This window comes from Gavialis gangeticus, unplaced genomic scaffold (assembly GCF_001723915.1).
Source record: "Gavialis gangeticus isolate Ggan-Ray unplaced genomic scaffold, GavGan_comp1, whole genome shotgun sequence".
In the NCBI taxonomy this organism is placed as follows: Eukaryota; Metazoa; Chordata; order Crocodylia; family Gavialidae; genus Gavialis; species Gavialis gangeticus.
The window spans coordinates 23977583-23994502 of NW_017729025.1; the positions used below are offsets into that span (position 1 = coordinate 23977583).

General features: G+C 42.2%; 1 protein-coding gene across 6 annotated transcripts in view; it reads right to left on the bottom strand.

The window, feature by feature from the left end:
• The window catches only part of MARK3 (microtubule affinity regulating kinase 3), an 84167-nt gene that overhangs the window by 25467 nt on the left and 41780 nt on the right, over positions 1-16920 (bottom strand). For 5 of the 6 annotated variants that reach the window (XM_019518516.1, XM_019518515.1, XM_019518514.1 and 2 more), the window contains 7 exons: positions 12854-12910; positions 12063-12299; positions 11832-11951; positions 9985-10084; positions 8842-8954; positions 7190-7343; positions 3514-3731 (listed from right to left, as the gene is read on the bottom strand). In XM_019518516.1, coding sequence (XP_019374061.1) covers positions 3514-3731; positions 7190-7343; positions 8842-8954; positions 9985-10084; positions 11832-11951; positions 12063-12299; positions 12854-12910 — 999 coding nt within the window. The remainder of the gene's footprint in view (positions 1-3513; positions 3732-7189; positions 7344-8841; positions 8955-9984; positions 10085-11831; positions 11952-12062; positions 12300-12853; positions 12911-16920) is intronic. The other variant, XM_019518517.1, reaches the window with a different exon arrangement.

A 16920-nucleotide genomic window follows, 5' to 3' on the forward strand; every position in this document is an offset into this window, starting at 1 on the left:
GTTTTTGGGGGACAGCTGAAACATGTCTCCCCATTTTGCACCAAGCAAAATGCAACAGCTAATTTTAAGATTCATAAGTTCCAAAATAAGGCAGTGTGCTTTTAAACAAAAACTATGCTTATGCCAGCATTTGTCCACGTATAAAGCTTTTAAAACTGCAGCAATTTGGTAAATGTTATTTACTGGGGAAATGCGTATGATCTGGCACAACCCATACATTTTTTAAACGCACATTAATGAATGCCCAATGCAAAGGATAGATTTTTAAAAAAATTATTAATAGAAGCTGGCAACACCAAGACCAGTGAACAGGTCAGCAAACAGAAATTTGAGTGGAGAGTTTATGTGGACACTTTCTTTCTTACCCTGCCTACACTAAGCGCGATGAGTGGAAGCAGGTAAAAAGAAAGAGGAAGATTTTCAGGAAGCACCATCAGAAGAGGAAGGAGCTAGGAGGAAACCCCCCCCCAACAAGGTGGCTGGAAGGCACTGCAATGACAAAACCTCTGCCACAGTCAACTCTGCCTGTGTGGATCACTGAGGCTTCCATCCAGGTTCTGGTCTTGTTTTGCAGGGACTACAGCTTGCATGTCCCAATCTATCTTGCCTTCTAGTTGATGTCAGACTAACTAGGCTATTTCTCTGCCAGAGACAGCCAGATGGGAGAATGTTTGTGGTCTGAGTGTGCCTTCTGGAGGATTTTCAGGAATCACTATGGGAGCTGCAGAAACTTGTGAATTGGCCTAGAAGCATCTAATAGCATGAAGCCTTCACTGACTCAATTCACAGAATGACTTCCCACATCTGGGCTCTCAATATGACCGAAGAATGGGAACTGAAACAGAAGACCAGACTGACTAGAAAGTAATCTTTTCAGCGAGTTGAAACTCAAAAAGGAATCCTACAAAAACACAGTAGAAACTTGGACATGTTACTAGGGAAGAGTACAAGAGAAGTGTACAGGCACACTGGTAGAAAACTGGGGAGGCCAAGGCATGATCTGAGATGCAACTGGCTAGGAACATAAAATGCAATAAAAAGGGATTCTACAAGTGTGTCAAAAGCAGAAGGAAGACCAAAGAAATGACAGATCCCTTATGGAATACAGAAGGCAAACTAGTTACAGATGATGCAGAGAAGCCTGAGAAGGCCTTTATTATTTCAGTCTTCACTGGTAGGGGCAGCTACCAGATGAAGCATGCGACTGGCAGCAAAGATACGGAAGGAGACGAACAGCCTAGAGTAATGGCAGAACAGGTAAGGGATTACCTTAGGGAAGCCAGTTTTCAAGTTAGCAGGGCCACATGGGATGCATCCTAGGGTACTGAAAGAACTGGCTGAGAAAGAAGATAGCCAACGGCTCCAAAATTGACAACTTTGGAAGGTCGAATGAGGTCCTGGACGACTGAAAAGGCAAATATAGTGCTCGACTTTAAGAAAGGGAAGAAGGAAGATCTGGGAAATTACAGACCAGTAAACCTGACCACAATACCTGGAAAGATTGTGGAGCAGGTCCTCGAGAAATCTAGTAAGAAGCACCTAAAGAAGAAGGTGATCAGGTACAGTCAGCATGGATTCACCAAGAGCAAGCCATGCCTGACCAACTTGATTGCTTTCTCTGATAAAGCAACAGGCACTATGGATGGAGGGAGAGTAGTGGATGTGATGTACCTTGACTTTAGCAAGGCTTTGGATACCGTCTCCCACAACGTTCTCATTAACAAGCTAAGGAAATGCAGATTAGATGAAAGTATTGTAAGGTATATACATAACTGGTTGGATCATCGTGCTCAACGAGTAGTCATCCATGTCTCAAAGTCTAGCTGGGAGGAGGTATCAAGTGGGGATCCCCAGGGGTCTGTCCTGGGTCCAGTATTGTTTAATATCTTCATTAATGATTTGGACGATGGGATCAAGTGCACGCTTGGCAAATTTGCGGATGACACCGAGTTGGGTGGAGTTGCAGACAGTCTGGAGGGCAGGGCTAGGATCCAGAATAACCTGGATAGACTGGAAAAATGGTCCACAATCAACCAGAGGAAATTCAAGTAGGACAAGTGCCAAGTCCTGTATTAGGGATAAAATAACTACATGTATAAATACAGACTGTGGAATAACTGGCTAAGCTGCAGTGTCGCAGAAAAGGACACAGGGCTTACAATTGACCCAAAAGCTGAATACGTATTAACAGGCATTTCACTTGCGTATCAAGCGAAGTGTGATTCTTCTGCTCTGTTCAGCACTGGTGAGGCATCACCTAGAGTACTGTGTCCTGTTTTGGGCCCTACATTTCAAGAAGGATGTGGACAGATGGGAAAGAGTCCAGTTGAATGCAGCAAAAGTGATTAGGGACCTGGGAGGCAAGACCCATCAGGAAAGGCTCAAAGAATCATGGTTATTTAGTCTGGGAAAGAGAAAACCGAGGGGGAATTTGGTAACAGTCTACAAATAACTTAAGGGTGTTACAAAGAGGAAGGAAATGGGCTTCTCTCTGTGACCGTAGGGGGCAGGTCCTAAGAGCAAGGTTCCCCATGAATCCAAAAATTTGGCAGTGGGGAAGCAGCAGCATTGCTCCCCTACTGCCAAATTTTCAAATCCAGGGAGAGCCCATGGGGTGGACAGAATGGCCTTGTGTACTAAATCAGGCTGCATCCACCCAGCCATGCGTGCAAGGGCTCCATCCTGGTACACATGGCAATGTCAGTGCATGGGGGCAGCCAAGGGTGCACAGGGCCATCTGGGTGAGAGAGGCCAGGTGGAGGGAGTGCAGGGACCATTCCAGCCCTGAACCACTTGTCCTGCCCATAGGGTCAAAAGATTGAGCACCACTGACTTATAAGCTGGATAAAAAGCAGTCGCAAATTACTTTTCAGAGGATGGTAACAAAATCATCAGTTGCGATTTCAGAATCATGTAGGAATCATAGAAAAGTAAAGTCAGAAGGGACCTCTGGAGGTCATCTAATCTAAACCCCTGCCTGTAGCAGAATCATCCCTATCCAAACCATCCTATACAGATCCAGTTAACCTATTTGTAAAACTATATAGGCAACTACACAACCACAAAGCTTAACATGTCACAGGTAAAAGGAGGGGAAAAAAACAGTTGCCAGTGTCCTGCTGCTGCCAGGATTGTTAAAATATGCTCGACTCATACAACTTATTCCATGGAATAGACTCCAAATTCCTTTTCTTTCTTTTAAACCATTTAAGATGCATCTCTAAATCGCTGTTTGTCAGGTCATATCTTAAGGGCTATTTCAGAAACATGAATAATAGGTAAAGTGAACTAAGTTACTGGGTAGTTGACTGAAAGAGTATAAATGAGTTCATAAGATACCTAAGCTTGTTTTTGGGAATGAAAGGAAAGAAACATGAAAAACCAATACACACTGACAGGCCACTGGGTGGAATGATTTTTCACCCAGGTGGAGCACCTTGGAATGATTTTTCCCCCTCCTACTCAGTGTTCTTTCTGCTCCTATGCTTTAAGGAATAAAATGGTTCTACTTACACTGGGGACAGCAGAACTTTTCTTACGTTCAGGAATATCAGCCTTATTTGGATTGCTGGCATTTCCCAGCATGGGGCTAGCTGGAGCAATTCCTCTTCCTCCAACAGCACTGCTGCTAGATTTCCTTGACTGAATTCCTTCTTCTTTGAGGTCACTGTCTGTAGTGCTAGTTTGGCTTCGTTTTGGATATGCCACTACTGGAGGAATGGATGGTCCAGCTAATGGAGAGAAGAAATCTTTTAAAATCTAGATGTTATCAAGGTTTGTTATTTATTACACCAATACGTTAAAAGTCTAACTAATTCAATCCCAGAGATTAAAACAGGTGTGGGCAAAATACAGCTTGTGGGCCAGGCCATGGCAGGTCCCTCAGTCCCGCCTAGCCCAGGCACTGTCTGGCTTGTGGCACATCCCACCACCCCTCGGCATCAAGTAGGGCTGGGGCAGCTCTGCAGTAGGACTCCTTCTAGGCAGCCCAGGCGGTGGCAGGTCTTTCTGGCTGCTGCAGCTGCTGGCCCCCAGACCCATGGAGACAGATGGGGACTCATGTGCACAGCCCCAGCCCTGTCCTGGCCTGCCCTGTGCCCACCTTGACTAGAGTGGACTAGCTCTGGACCAGCTGGGACTCGCATGCACAGTCCTAGGCCCCGGGCCACCCTGCGCCCACAATGAGTGGCGGCGGTGGCCAGGCAAACACTGCTGCTGGATGCGGGGGAAAAGCAGCCACCTCCCCCTCACTGCTGCTGGGCCCTCCTTGCTGCAGCTGCCTGGAGCCCATATCTGGGCTGCCCTGTGGCTCCTCTCCACTACAGTCACCACTGGCACCGCAGCTGCCTCCGGCCTACCCAGTGGGGTAACAGAGAGAAGATGCAGAGGAGCCCAGGCAAGGGCTCTGGGACTGCAGCAAGAACAGCCTGGCAGCAAAGGAGAGGTAGCTGCTTTCCCCCCCAAGCCCAGCAGCAGCTTCTGCCTGGCTCATTGTGGTTGGGTTGGTCCAGAACAGTGGGAGGGTGGGCTGGGGTTGGGGCAGTGTGCACAGGTCCTGGCTGGTCTGGAGCTGGTCCACTCCAGCCGGGGCAAGTTGCTCAGTTGCTGCTGGGTGCTGGTGGGGAGGAGCCACAGGGTATGCAGGCTGTGGGGTGTTGGTGGGCAGGGGGTGCTGACCGGCTTGCAACAGCTCCCCAGAACTACTTATGTGGCCCATAGACCCAAATAATTGCCTGCCCCTGGGTTAAAAGATTGAGAGTCATTACTGCAGATCTGGAGTTACACACTGTGAAAAGTACTTTAAGGTTCCCACCTTGTTTCACTTCATAGACATTAGGGCTGGAAGGGACCTCGTGAGATCATCAGGTCCAGCCCCCTGCCCAAAGGGCAGGAAGTCACCTGGGGTCAGATGACCCCAGCAACATATGCATCTGAATGCAACTTGAACATGTCCAGAGTAGGTGCTCGCACCACTTCTCAGGGTAGTCTATTCCAGACTCTGGAGACTCGGACAGTAAAGAAGTTTTTCCTTATGTCCAATCTAAAACGGTCTTCCAGTAGTTTGTGGCCACTGGACCTCGTCTTCCCTAGGGGAGAACAGATGTTCTCCCAGTTCCTGGTGCACACCCCTGATATACTAATAGGCTGCCACCAAGTCCCCTCTGAACCTACGCTTCTCCAGGCTGAAGTGTCTCATGCCTCTCAGCCTCCCCTCATACAGCCTGCTCTCTTGACCTCTGATCACGTGTGTGGCTCTCCTCTGGACTCTCTTGAGCTTCTCCACGTCTTTTTTAAAGTGTGGAGCCCAGAACTGGATGCAGTGCTGCTGCTGCAGCCTCACCAAGGCCGAGTAAAACGTGAGAATGACATCTTGGGACTTGCTTGAGATGCATCGGTAGATGCAAGCCAGGGTTTTATCTGCTTTGCCAGCTGCGGCATCGCATTGGTGGCTCATATTTATAATCTTGTGGTCAACCATAACCCCCAAGTCTCTTTCAGACATAGTGCTAGCAAGTGAAGCACTGCCAAGCCTATAGGTATGGTGTGGGTTCTTTTCTCTCAAGGTGGAGCACCTTGCATTTCTCAATATTGAAGGTCATCAGGTTTATATCTGCCCACCTTGCGAGCCTGTCCATGTCGGCCTGAATCCTCAGCCTATCCTCCAGTGTAACCACACTTCCCCACAGTTTGGTGTCATCTGCAAACTTAGCCAGTCCGCTTCTGACACACGAATCCAGATTGTTAATGAATATATTAAAGAGTACTGGACTGAGTACTGAACCCTGAGGGACGCCACTGGTCACCATGCGCCATACTGACTTGGTTCCATTGATTATCACTCTCTGAATTATCATGAAGCCAGTTTCCCAGCCATCGGACTGTGAAGTTGTCAAGGCCACAGTTCCCCAAGTTTGCCATGAGGACATCGTGGGAGATCAAGTCAAAGGCTTTTTTGAAATCCAAGTAAATGACATCAACCTCTCCCCCACTGTCCAGGTGATGCATCACCTGGTCACAGAAGGAGATGAGAATAAGATGAAAAAAGCCATTTAACCATTTGTTTAGAGCAGTGGAACCCCTGAATATTGTAGAGGTGTGGGAGCCAGTTTTAGGTCACACATTTGTGGTCCTGCTTAATACAGGTGGCATTCCAGAAGCCTGAATTGGTGGAATGTCACCTGCACATATTTACTGTCAGCTTAATTCAAAGCAGCCAGGAAGTGGCTTTGACTTGTGCACTGGGCTCCTGCTGCCATCAGGAATAAAAGGAGAGACAGAAAGCTGTTCTAGTTTACCCTCAGATATTAACGGGCTAATGTTTTAATAGACTATCAATTTCTTATTGGCATTCATTCTTTCCTAGGTACTAAACAGGTTCTGGTTCAGAAGAGGTGGCTGGGACAGAAAGAATCAAAACTATTAAGTATTTCAGTTGCTCTCTTCACATAAAATTAGCTGACCTGATTGTTCTTTGTGATGCTTTCCCAAATACAGAATGTAAACAATCCCAGGAGACCTGGCGAGAGGAAAGCAACCTCTTTGCTTATAAATAACTCTTGTATATTCAGGTCAAAAGAAGATTCCTTTTGTGAGATAGTGACTAGGCAAGAAGGTTTATAAAATACTTAGTAAGCAGCAAGTAGCTGTTCTGCATGTTCATTAGGTAGAAAAGTTAAGTTTGGCTGGAGTCACTGTTACTTTTTAACATTAGACTTTTGCAGACACTGAAGTTACAGAAAACTCAGGAAATGGGAAACAAGTAGTAGTTCTGGCAAACTGACAGTTCTCTGGTTTTTAGACACAAATTGACCTATTAGCGTCAAAAGGAAACAAAAGCTGCACGGACATATGAAAAGTGAGGGGGAGGGGGTGATGTGCTTTCCAGGGAGAACAAGAGAGTTTGCAAGATGCTGTTTAATGTGTATAACAAAACTTTCTTACAATGGTCATGAAAACAAGAGAAGATGCAAGCAGAAACAAGCTACTGCATTTAGCATACTGTTTAGAAGTAGTTCTGATATAGTCATAAGAACACATGACTAATGTAAAACAGTCACTAGATCATTAAATCCCTGGACCACACGCAATGTGATCTCTCTCCTTATTTAGAAGGTACAGACAGTACACTAAGAATACATCTTCCCAAAGCAATTATATCGTCACTCTGAAACAGAAATAGATCACCCACCATGATCACTGTACCGTCGCTGTTTTTGGCTGGAAGATATGCTTCTCTGCACTTTGTGGTGAGGAGATTGTCCAGTGCTATTGTTGAGATCACTACTTGGCCTAATTTTAGCGAGTGAAAGATTGCTGCTGGAGCTTGAATCACTAGCATCCAACTACAATAGAAAATTCAAAAAAGGCTTAGTTAAACAGAAAGCATCCTACAGAGATTCTGAACAATCTTAAATGAGCAACATTCCAAGAAGTTCTCTTAATGAAGTGATCACACTAGTGAGACCCACTCCAGTGCCAGAAGCTAACAGCTTTCTTGTTAATTTCTCTCTCGTGTGTTTTAAGGTATAGATCCATTCAAAATGCCTATCTATGCTAAGCAGTTCAATTCTGAACACATTTGGAAACTGCCAGTTATAAAAGTTATTTTGCAGAGAAACAAGGATCCTGTGATCCCTTCTAAGGGTAAAGCTGGGGGTAAGACTAGTGTTTCTGAACAAGGCAAGAAAGGCCACATGTGTACCTGCAACTCCTAGGGAGACTTCCCCCTCAGACACTTTAATTAACATGGACCCTGTTCATCCACTTCCCCTCTAGGTTTTCAACAGTGAGCAAAATCATAGGCTGTGAAGGTGAACAGGCTGCTGGTGACAGCATCTGTGGCTTGAGTGACTTCATACTTCAAGCAAGGGAGAGTGAGGCAGCTCCAACAGTTACTTCAACAGAGGGTCCAGATTTTATCAGGCTAACACTGAGGAAGAAGGTCAGGTCACAGAATACATCTTGAAGAACTACAGTACTACAAGTAGCCTTTCTTTTTTAAATCTTCCCTTTGTGCTTTCTTCAGAGACCCCTGAGATTTTACCAGATAAGGAAGATGAATCTTTAGGTGCAGCTATTTCAGCTCCTCAAGCAGTTGGTAGGGCCAACCGTCCCAACATTAAATTGGGGGGGGAGATACAACAAGCTCTTTAGCAATAAAGGTTTTCAAGTAAAGCTTCCTTTTTCTAAGCTAACTCAAAACAGTATGTATAGATAAGTTCTGTTATGAGCCCCTAAGCTAGATATAGCAGTCATTAAGAAGCATTACTGCCAGTACAAAGGACAATTCTTCTCATCTGGAGACTGGCATTCAATTAACACTATTAATTTTGGTACTGAGGTAGACTTTTTTGCTAAATAATCCATAAAAAAATTCTTCCTTGTTGAAAAAGAAAGCATCATCAAAATAATAAATTGATATGAATCATTAACTAATACATACTACTTGCAGGACAACAGGTAAACCAAACAATTACAGAAACACAGATATTATTGCAAGATCTGACCAGTTAAACAAGGGTGGTAAACTACTAAAGGGGCACGCAGAGTTGCAATGGAACACAGATGGATGTGCAACTGCACTCGAAGCAAGGCCTTCTCCTGCTCTGGGAGGGAAGGGACCAGGCATCTATCTGGGGCATGGATGCAGCTCAATGGACACCAATAGCTAAACAAACCTGACTTCTGGTGCACATAGCACACATGCACCAACACTAGAATTTGTGGAGAATTATCTGAAGAACCAGCTTCACTTTCACTTTGCTTCCCTGAGGGAGGGCTTTTTCTCCCTGTATTCAATAGAATACATGTATTTTACCCTATTTCCATCACTATACTTACCTCTGATGATTTCCTCCCTAACAATAAGTATGTAGCTGTGATTTCATCATACTTCATTTTACTAAGGGATTCTTGAATTTCTTCTTGAGAATATCCCATTCCAACCATAATATCTAAAATAAACAAACAATTTATAAGTAACAATACACTTTGATAAACTGTTCAAGTACTTCCATGTTCAAAGCAAGCGTCTGCCCCTAACAATGGAATAAAAACATCTAAATGTCGGAAACCAATCTTAATTAGATACTGACAGTAATAAGATTTAGTTACTGTATTTACTCGAATCCAAGACTACTCTAAATTTAAGACAACTCCATTTCAACAGTTAAGAGTCTAGCCATGGAAAATTTATAAGTGTGTTAATACATTTTCCTTTGTACAGAATCTAACAATTAGAGGGTTGTCTTAAATATGCCCACCTACTGCTGCAGCAGGGAAAGTAGCGATGGGGGGGCAGGCAGGCAGCATATCCCCTGCCCCTTCACCACTTGTGCACCCAGCACCTGCTGCCTTCCCCCCACCACTACTTGTCCCCCTATGTCTGCACCCCTGGCACCTTCTCCCCTGCTGTACTTGCCACCACCCCATGCTGTGCATCCCCTGGCTCCAGCCTGACCACATACCAGCAGCAGCAGCTCTGGTTAGGCTGCAGCGCCATAACCAGAGCCTGGGCCAGGCTGGAGCTACTGTCACAGCCATTACTGAGGTGGGGCTGGGGTCAGAGCAACCCTCTGTTTCATGCTCCGTGTCCCAGGCTTGAACAGGGCCAGAGACCTGCTGGAGCTGGAGGGTAAGTGGCAACAGTGCTGGGGAGGGGAGCTGAATGGGGAGGGTGGTAGCTACAGTGGGAGCACACTACCAGCAGCCCTGAACCCAAGTCAGGGTCAGAGTTGGAACTGCAACAGGTGCCCAGCCGCTGACAGCTTTCTACCCAAATCCAAGTCCAATACCCCCCTCCCTTCCACATTAAAAATGGAGGGAAAAAAACCTTGTCTTGGACTTAAGTAAGTATGGTATGAGTTTCAAACTACCTAAACATTCAAATCTGGTACCAAATAACAAAGTCTAATTATGCAGTGTATCATGAAGTATTTGTTTGACAGCCTAAAATTGAGAACATCCTGGAAAGTACTAGAATACCTATTCTTTTCTGGTCTGAGATATCCAATTCTGGTTCAACAAAAGGTTTAAGCTCATCCTCCTCATGTCCTGCATTGATCCATCTGTCCTTCATAATTTGCTGCAAAAAGACAGGTTGCTTATTAGAAAAAGATATTCAGTAGCAAACAAAATAAGACAAAGGGTTCAAGTTCTATCCATTACAGTCTTTTGGTAATGAAGAGACAACAAACAGACCATGACCGAAACAAAAAACTGAATACCTTTGTTCTTTTCTGATCCTTCCCAGTTTACTTTTCCAGAACCGTCATATTTGCAGCTGGACTGCCTTATTAATTGGTCTCTTCCTCACCTATCTGAGAGGCAGGTATCTAATCAGATATATTCCAGCACACAGTTCAAAGCTGAACACCAGTAGTGGAGAGGCTGGTTGCAGTGTGAGCACAAGGAAGAGACCAATAAAAAAAATTCCATCTGGCCACCTTTACTGCATCTTGTTCATTAACACTCTTCAGCCACATGACTCCCTAAAAGGCTCCCCATTCTAAGTATTACTCACCTGGAAACTAGCCAGTTCTCTAAAGTTGAAGCATACAATATTGCCAAGGAATACCAAAGTAAAAGGAACAACAGAGAAAATTAAATACTAGTTTTAAAAGTATCACAATTAAGAAAACACAAGTTGAGCAGTTAATCCTTTTCAATTGTTGACCCGTTTGGTGCATCACAGTATTAGACTGTACTTGGAAAAAGTTTCACAGAAACATCCTCCTGCCTGGCATGCTGCTCAAGGTTTGAGAACTGTAATTAAATAACTTCCTTTGATTACCCCATACCTACAGATCTCATCAAGCACACTGCATTATTCAACAGCAAATGTCCACCACAATACAAATCACGAGAGTGCTACCACTGTGCTTTGGTATTGGCTTGTTTTTTAAAAACAAACTTAAATGACAAAGGACCACATTTTCAAATATGCTTGTTTAAGTGCACATGCCCAAAGCAGGCTTGCAAATCCCTGATACACATGCAATGAGGGTTACATGCATTAAACTACAATTTGTTCACATTATGCATCTGCCCACTTAAATCAGGGGCATACAAAAATACACATGCAAGTTGGCACTCATCCTACAACTGGGCTGGGTTGCATATCCCTGGAAGAAACTTTCTTCACTGCAATGAGAAACTGACTTGAGGGAGTAAGTTACAACTTCATCACATTCATGCCAAAAATTCATGGAGAATGGAATATCCTTACTTGAAAACTAGCACAGGACTACAAACTTACCTAAACTTATTATAGCTACTTATTTAACTGGCAGAAGTGACTGTACAGGAAAACCAATGCTATCTAACCCCCCACCCCTTGGTGTAGCGCATAACACTCTAGTAACACCCCATCAACATCTTGCACCAAGAAGTTTAACACTGGTGGGTGAAGCAACACGCTATTTTCTAGTCTCCTGCATAACTGTATAAATCCTTACACAAAGCAAGTAGACCAGCCCTCTATAATTACTTTTTAATGAGCCTATGTGCTGAAGTCCAGAAGTGAATGATCCACTAATAGAGGAAATCCAGTAATTTACTGTTGAGAAGAGTTATGTAAACCATGCAACATAATAAGCAAGTCTTAAACTCAAGCCATTCAGCCTGATTAAATAAGAAAATTCCAGAGAGTTTAGTTTCCACCTGCTGGGTAAAAAAGGCAAAGAAACCCCAGGGCAGCAAATCCAGCAAGCTGTTTACAAGAAAAAATGGTTATCCATCGAAGTTCAGTACTTGCTACTGAACAAAAGGAACGATTGGCAAAACTTCAAGCTTGCCAAATTTTCTCCAACTAACATTTTATTTTTGCTTACCTCTAGTGTGCCTCTTTTAGTTGGGTTTAGCACCAGGAAACGTTTGAGGAGGTTTTCACAGTCTGTTGACATGTAGAAAGGAATCCTGTATTTTCCTCTTAGTACTCTCTCTCGCAGTTCCTTGAGTAAAAAAGGGGGATAGCAAGCATTAAGTTATAAAAAAAACCAAGAGAACAATTCAAAATATTGGGGCTGGTCTATATAAGCACTTAGCATTTTTTTTTAATGTACCTTTAGGTTCTGCCCATCAAAAGGAAGAGATCCACTCACAAGTGTATAAAGAATAACACCCAGACTCCAAACATCTACTTCAGGTCCATCATATTTCTTTCCTTGGAAGAGCTCTGGAGCAGCATATGGTGGGCTGCCACAAAATGTGTCCAGTTTATTTCCAACTGTAAACTCATTGCTAAAACCAAAGTCTGCTATTTTAATGTTCATATCTGCATCTAGCAAGAGATTTTCTGCCTGGATAGGAAAGGAAAAAAAAAACGCACTGAAGTTTGAACTTACGATTTTTCTTTAAAGAAATGTATTGCTTTTTAAATTCATTTTTAAAGGCCAGAAAAAGCCGATATTCCATTTAATTGAAAGTACTTATATAGCTATACAAGTCAGTCATTCTTTTAGACTGCATTTTAAAATCTCAATGCATTACTTTCAAATTTATGATGGCTGTTATCAGTCACATGCGACTTCCATCTAAGTATTCCATGGAAACATTTCTGTATTATTGTAAACCACAAGTTTCCACGTGAAAACAAGAATGTCTCAAAATCTACACTATTATCTGGTACAATAGCTTGTAACAGAGTATCTTTGAGGTCTCCACACTCGCTTTTAAGAAACCGTTCCATATTTAACATTTTAACATTTAATACTTGTAAGCGAAGGAAGTGGTATTTTTAAAAATACCTCTCAAGTCTTAAGGGAACATTCTAAAACGACATATATAACTAAAGCCATTGCATATACATTTTGGTAGGGTTTTTTTGGTTTGCTTGTTTGTCTACTATACTCACCTTGAGATCTCTATGAACAATATGCTTTTGGTGGCAGTACTGCACTGCAGATACTATCTGGATAGAAAACAGGCCCAATTATATAAGTGACACCTCAAAGAAACAGATTTGTAATCAGAAATTTCAATATTAGTTGCTAAAATTGACATGTATTTATGCATTCAAAGCCATAAAACCAATACTAGTGACCACCATATTCAAAATAAAAGCTGATAAATATTACATGCAAATTTCTTATTCAACACACTGGCTTCTACTACCCTCTGAAATATACTGTTGTGTCACCATGGCTAATACAGGCTAAGAGGAAGCAATAACTTTTACCAGAGTTGTTTCCACTGTAAAACTGCTCTCCACTTTCTGAAAATGTCACCATTAGACTGAAGTTTTCTGGTCTCTGCCTGAAAGTGATTTTCCTTTCTCTCTCTTTTTTTATGTTCAATAGTTGGGGGGAGGATGGGGGTACAGATAGTTTGGTGAACAAGAGAAACAGCTTATGTGCATTACAGTTAAAAGTTACTGACTGGCAAACCTTCAGGGGGGATCTGCACATTACACATTACTTTATTCATCTTAAATTTTATCAGTGTACAGTATAACAACATAAGCTTGAAGGAGACCCAGGCTCAGTGTGCTGCTTTTAGGTCTATTTCTAATCATGTAATTATACAACTACTGTTCTGAAATGGACAATGTTTTCTGCACCTTTGGTGGCCCTTGCAAAGTACCCAGGGAACAATTTAAAGACCAGGGTATTCACACATTAGTAAAACATTACTATTAGTTGATACACATGCATCTAAGGCTGCAGAAAAAAAGTATGGTCTAGTGTATATTTGACACATGGCATAAAACTTGCAAACGCACTAGTCAGATTTAAGATTACAGATTAAACTATTTGTATAGTAACTCAGAAAGCCTTTTTATTTTAAAAATATTAGCCAGTTTCATTTTACAAGGAGCTCCAATAATAAAATGTGAGGTACCGTTATACTTTGTAACACGCTACGTTTTCCAATGTAACAGGATTCCTCTGTAACAGGGCACCAGCCACTATGCGTTATATCTATTTCATACAAAGTCCACAAAGAATTCTTTGACTGCATGTGAGTGTATACATTTTTCACTTCTAGACTGTTATATCTGTTCATATATTAAATCTTAAATCAAGAGGGATTCCATTCTGCCATTTAAATCAAAATAAAATGTGTGCCTGTATGATGGAATTAATTTGTGCATGTCTGACAACAACCTAGAAGAAAGTCCTATGAAAGGATAAACTTACTACACAGCCCTTGGTGGCTTGTTCTTCCTTCACATTTATTCTTCCCTTCTTTGGCTCCCCTCCCTGCAGCTACTGTTCCTTTTTCTATTATATGCATGTATTGTTAGCATTTTCCTTCCCCTCCACCATGTATGCCCATCCCCCTTGATCTTCCTTCCCTCTTTCCCTCTATAACTCTAGCACCCTGATAAATCGCAGGCAGAGATCCACTAGACTTTTTATCTCCTAACACTATCCCTGGGTCTCCAGGATTATCAGCATGACAAGCATTTCCTGAATATAGCCCAAAGTGCAGTCCTATTCAATTTTCAACTTAAAATAAAAATCACTTCTGCTCCCAAATGGCCAGAGAGAGAATGACAAAGCTGATCAAAAACAAGTGTTTTCCTTTGTCAGCTGGTAGCAGAGAGGCTGTAACAAGGAGGCAGCAGTTGAGAATAGAAAGGAAAGGGAAAGAAGACAGGAACAGGAAATGAAAGCAAACCAACAGCATGAAGAAAAACAAACCACACTTAGTGAAATACTACAACGAATGTTTTCACCACATTAGCCTTCTTTGTTTCCCCTCGCTGTTTTCCTTCTTTTCCCCTTAAATATGTAAGTTAGTGTCTTCAGTGAGAAACTTTCTGACACTGAAGTCATCTTTAGTAACCCATCTCTTATTTGGTAAATGCTGCACTGAAGGTATGTGGATTTTTTTCCCAAGCCTAAACAAGTCATGTAATAACATCTACTCATTCTAAACAGCACTTAGAGGTAATATTAATAAGGGTCCCACTTGTAGTTTCTCCAGAAGAGATGGGAAAATCAGAGCTAACTGCTAACAAATCCAGCAGGGAGGGGGCATAGGGAAATATCACTTATTTAACTTGCTTTTACTATGCAAATGTAGAAATTTGGTTCCTCATTCCTATATTAACTCTAATGGCCACATGTCAGATTGGAGAATTTCCTCGCGAGTCATCAGACGATTAATCCACAAGCCTGTGGTAATGGAATAAGAATCAGATTATCGGAAAAATCCTAAACAGCTTTGGAGTACAACTTCTTGAAAATGGATGTGCAAAGGGTGAACTGGACAGCTACAGAATATGGCTATAGGTTTTAGTATTTGCATCTTTCCATGAATAATAATTGAGTATTTACTGCAACACAGTCAGTCACAAACAGGTTATTCCGGAGTGGAAAAAACACCTGAATGACAAAGTAAGTACCAAAACCATAGCTCATATCAGTGTCCATCTGCGAGTAACAATGCCAGGATAAAAACAATCCATGAGGTTGTTTTCTATAGGTTGTTATGCAATAAGGTAGATTTTTAAGTAAAGATATTCTACTGGTCTGTTTTAGATAACTTTTATTGGGGGCTGGGAGGGGGGGGGGATGACGACAAGAAAAGACAAGCTTGGAATTTTCACAGCCCATAAGCCTCCATGCAACCTTTTCCTTGTTGGGCTACTACAAACACCACCACAGAACCAATACACTTCCTAATGAAGGAAGTAAGATCCATGCTCCAGGCTGCCCTTCCTGAACAACCTTAAAATGGGACAGGTGTGCACTGATTCTCTTCAGGCACAACTGTATGTTTGATGGAGAAAAGGCACTGTCTGGAGAGAGGCAGGAGGAGTTACAAACTGAGAAAAACAAGCCATACAGGAAGCTAAGCTTAGCATTACAGCTTAGCTAGGATTTCTAGGTCTTGTTTTCCAGCTTTTCTAAAATATAATCATAGTCTCATTGTTAAGCTAGTACATGGATGGACCAGTCCTATATGCTATGAAATGAGAAAGTTCTATAAGTGCCTACTGTGGAAATACAGAAAGGTAAAAACAAAGGGACTTGGAAAATGGATTTCTGTGTACTTCAGTGAGTTAAGGCTGACTATGCGGCTATCTTCCCAAACTGTATTTCAGCTAACTGAAATACAGGAAGTGTGAAGGAAATGCTTAAGCTCATCCTGTTAGGACATGTTCAGCCTGGAGAGCAGCTGATTCAAACTCTTTCAGTAAAGTGGAGAAGTTTAAAAACCAAGACTATGGGAATAATGAGACATGGCACGGAAAATGAAGGAACAAAACATGCACATGCTGAGAGAATATTTCCAAAACAGTAAGAGTGATGGGAAAAAGGAGACAATGAAGAATTAGATTGGACTGCTGAAGATTAGTATGGCCATAACATATCTTCTGATGCATGAGAAAAAAAATAAATTACTTTATCTGAATAAAAACAACCACCTTTTTGGATTTAGAAATATTGTACAGCCTAACTGCAATAGGAATGACAGTTCCAGAAGCCAAAGAATGATCTTTGAAAAAACCCCAGGAATGAATAAAGAGCTGAAAGGATTCTCTGAGCTTATTAGTGTGCATAAGTCATAGAATTGTATCTTCTAGGATACAAGTCAGGCAGCTTTTGCAAAAAAAGTATAATGCAAAGTTTATGAAGAGTCGAGACAACAAGTGAAAAGAACAGTGCTTTCTGCCACTCTGATATCCATTATATTAGCTTAAACATCCCTTTTGTTTCCTTTTGCAGCAACTAGTCGTATTTAAGTGATGTTCTTGTTCATTACACTTCTCTACACAAGCATGCGGAAAACTTCAGAATGAGACAGAATAAATTATTTGTCCCCATGTTTCCACGGCTCCCAAAATAGCTTATGATGTATTATCCTGAATAAGAATCAATGTGTAAAGATTTCTGCTTATGTTAGAAAACGTATTTCATTCTAAGTTTGGAGACTTTTATATAGGGTGGTTGTTTTTTTTTTTTTTTT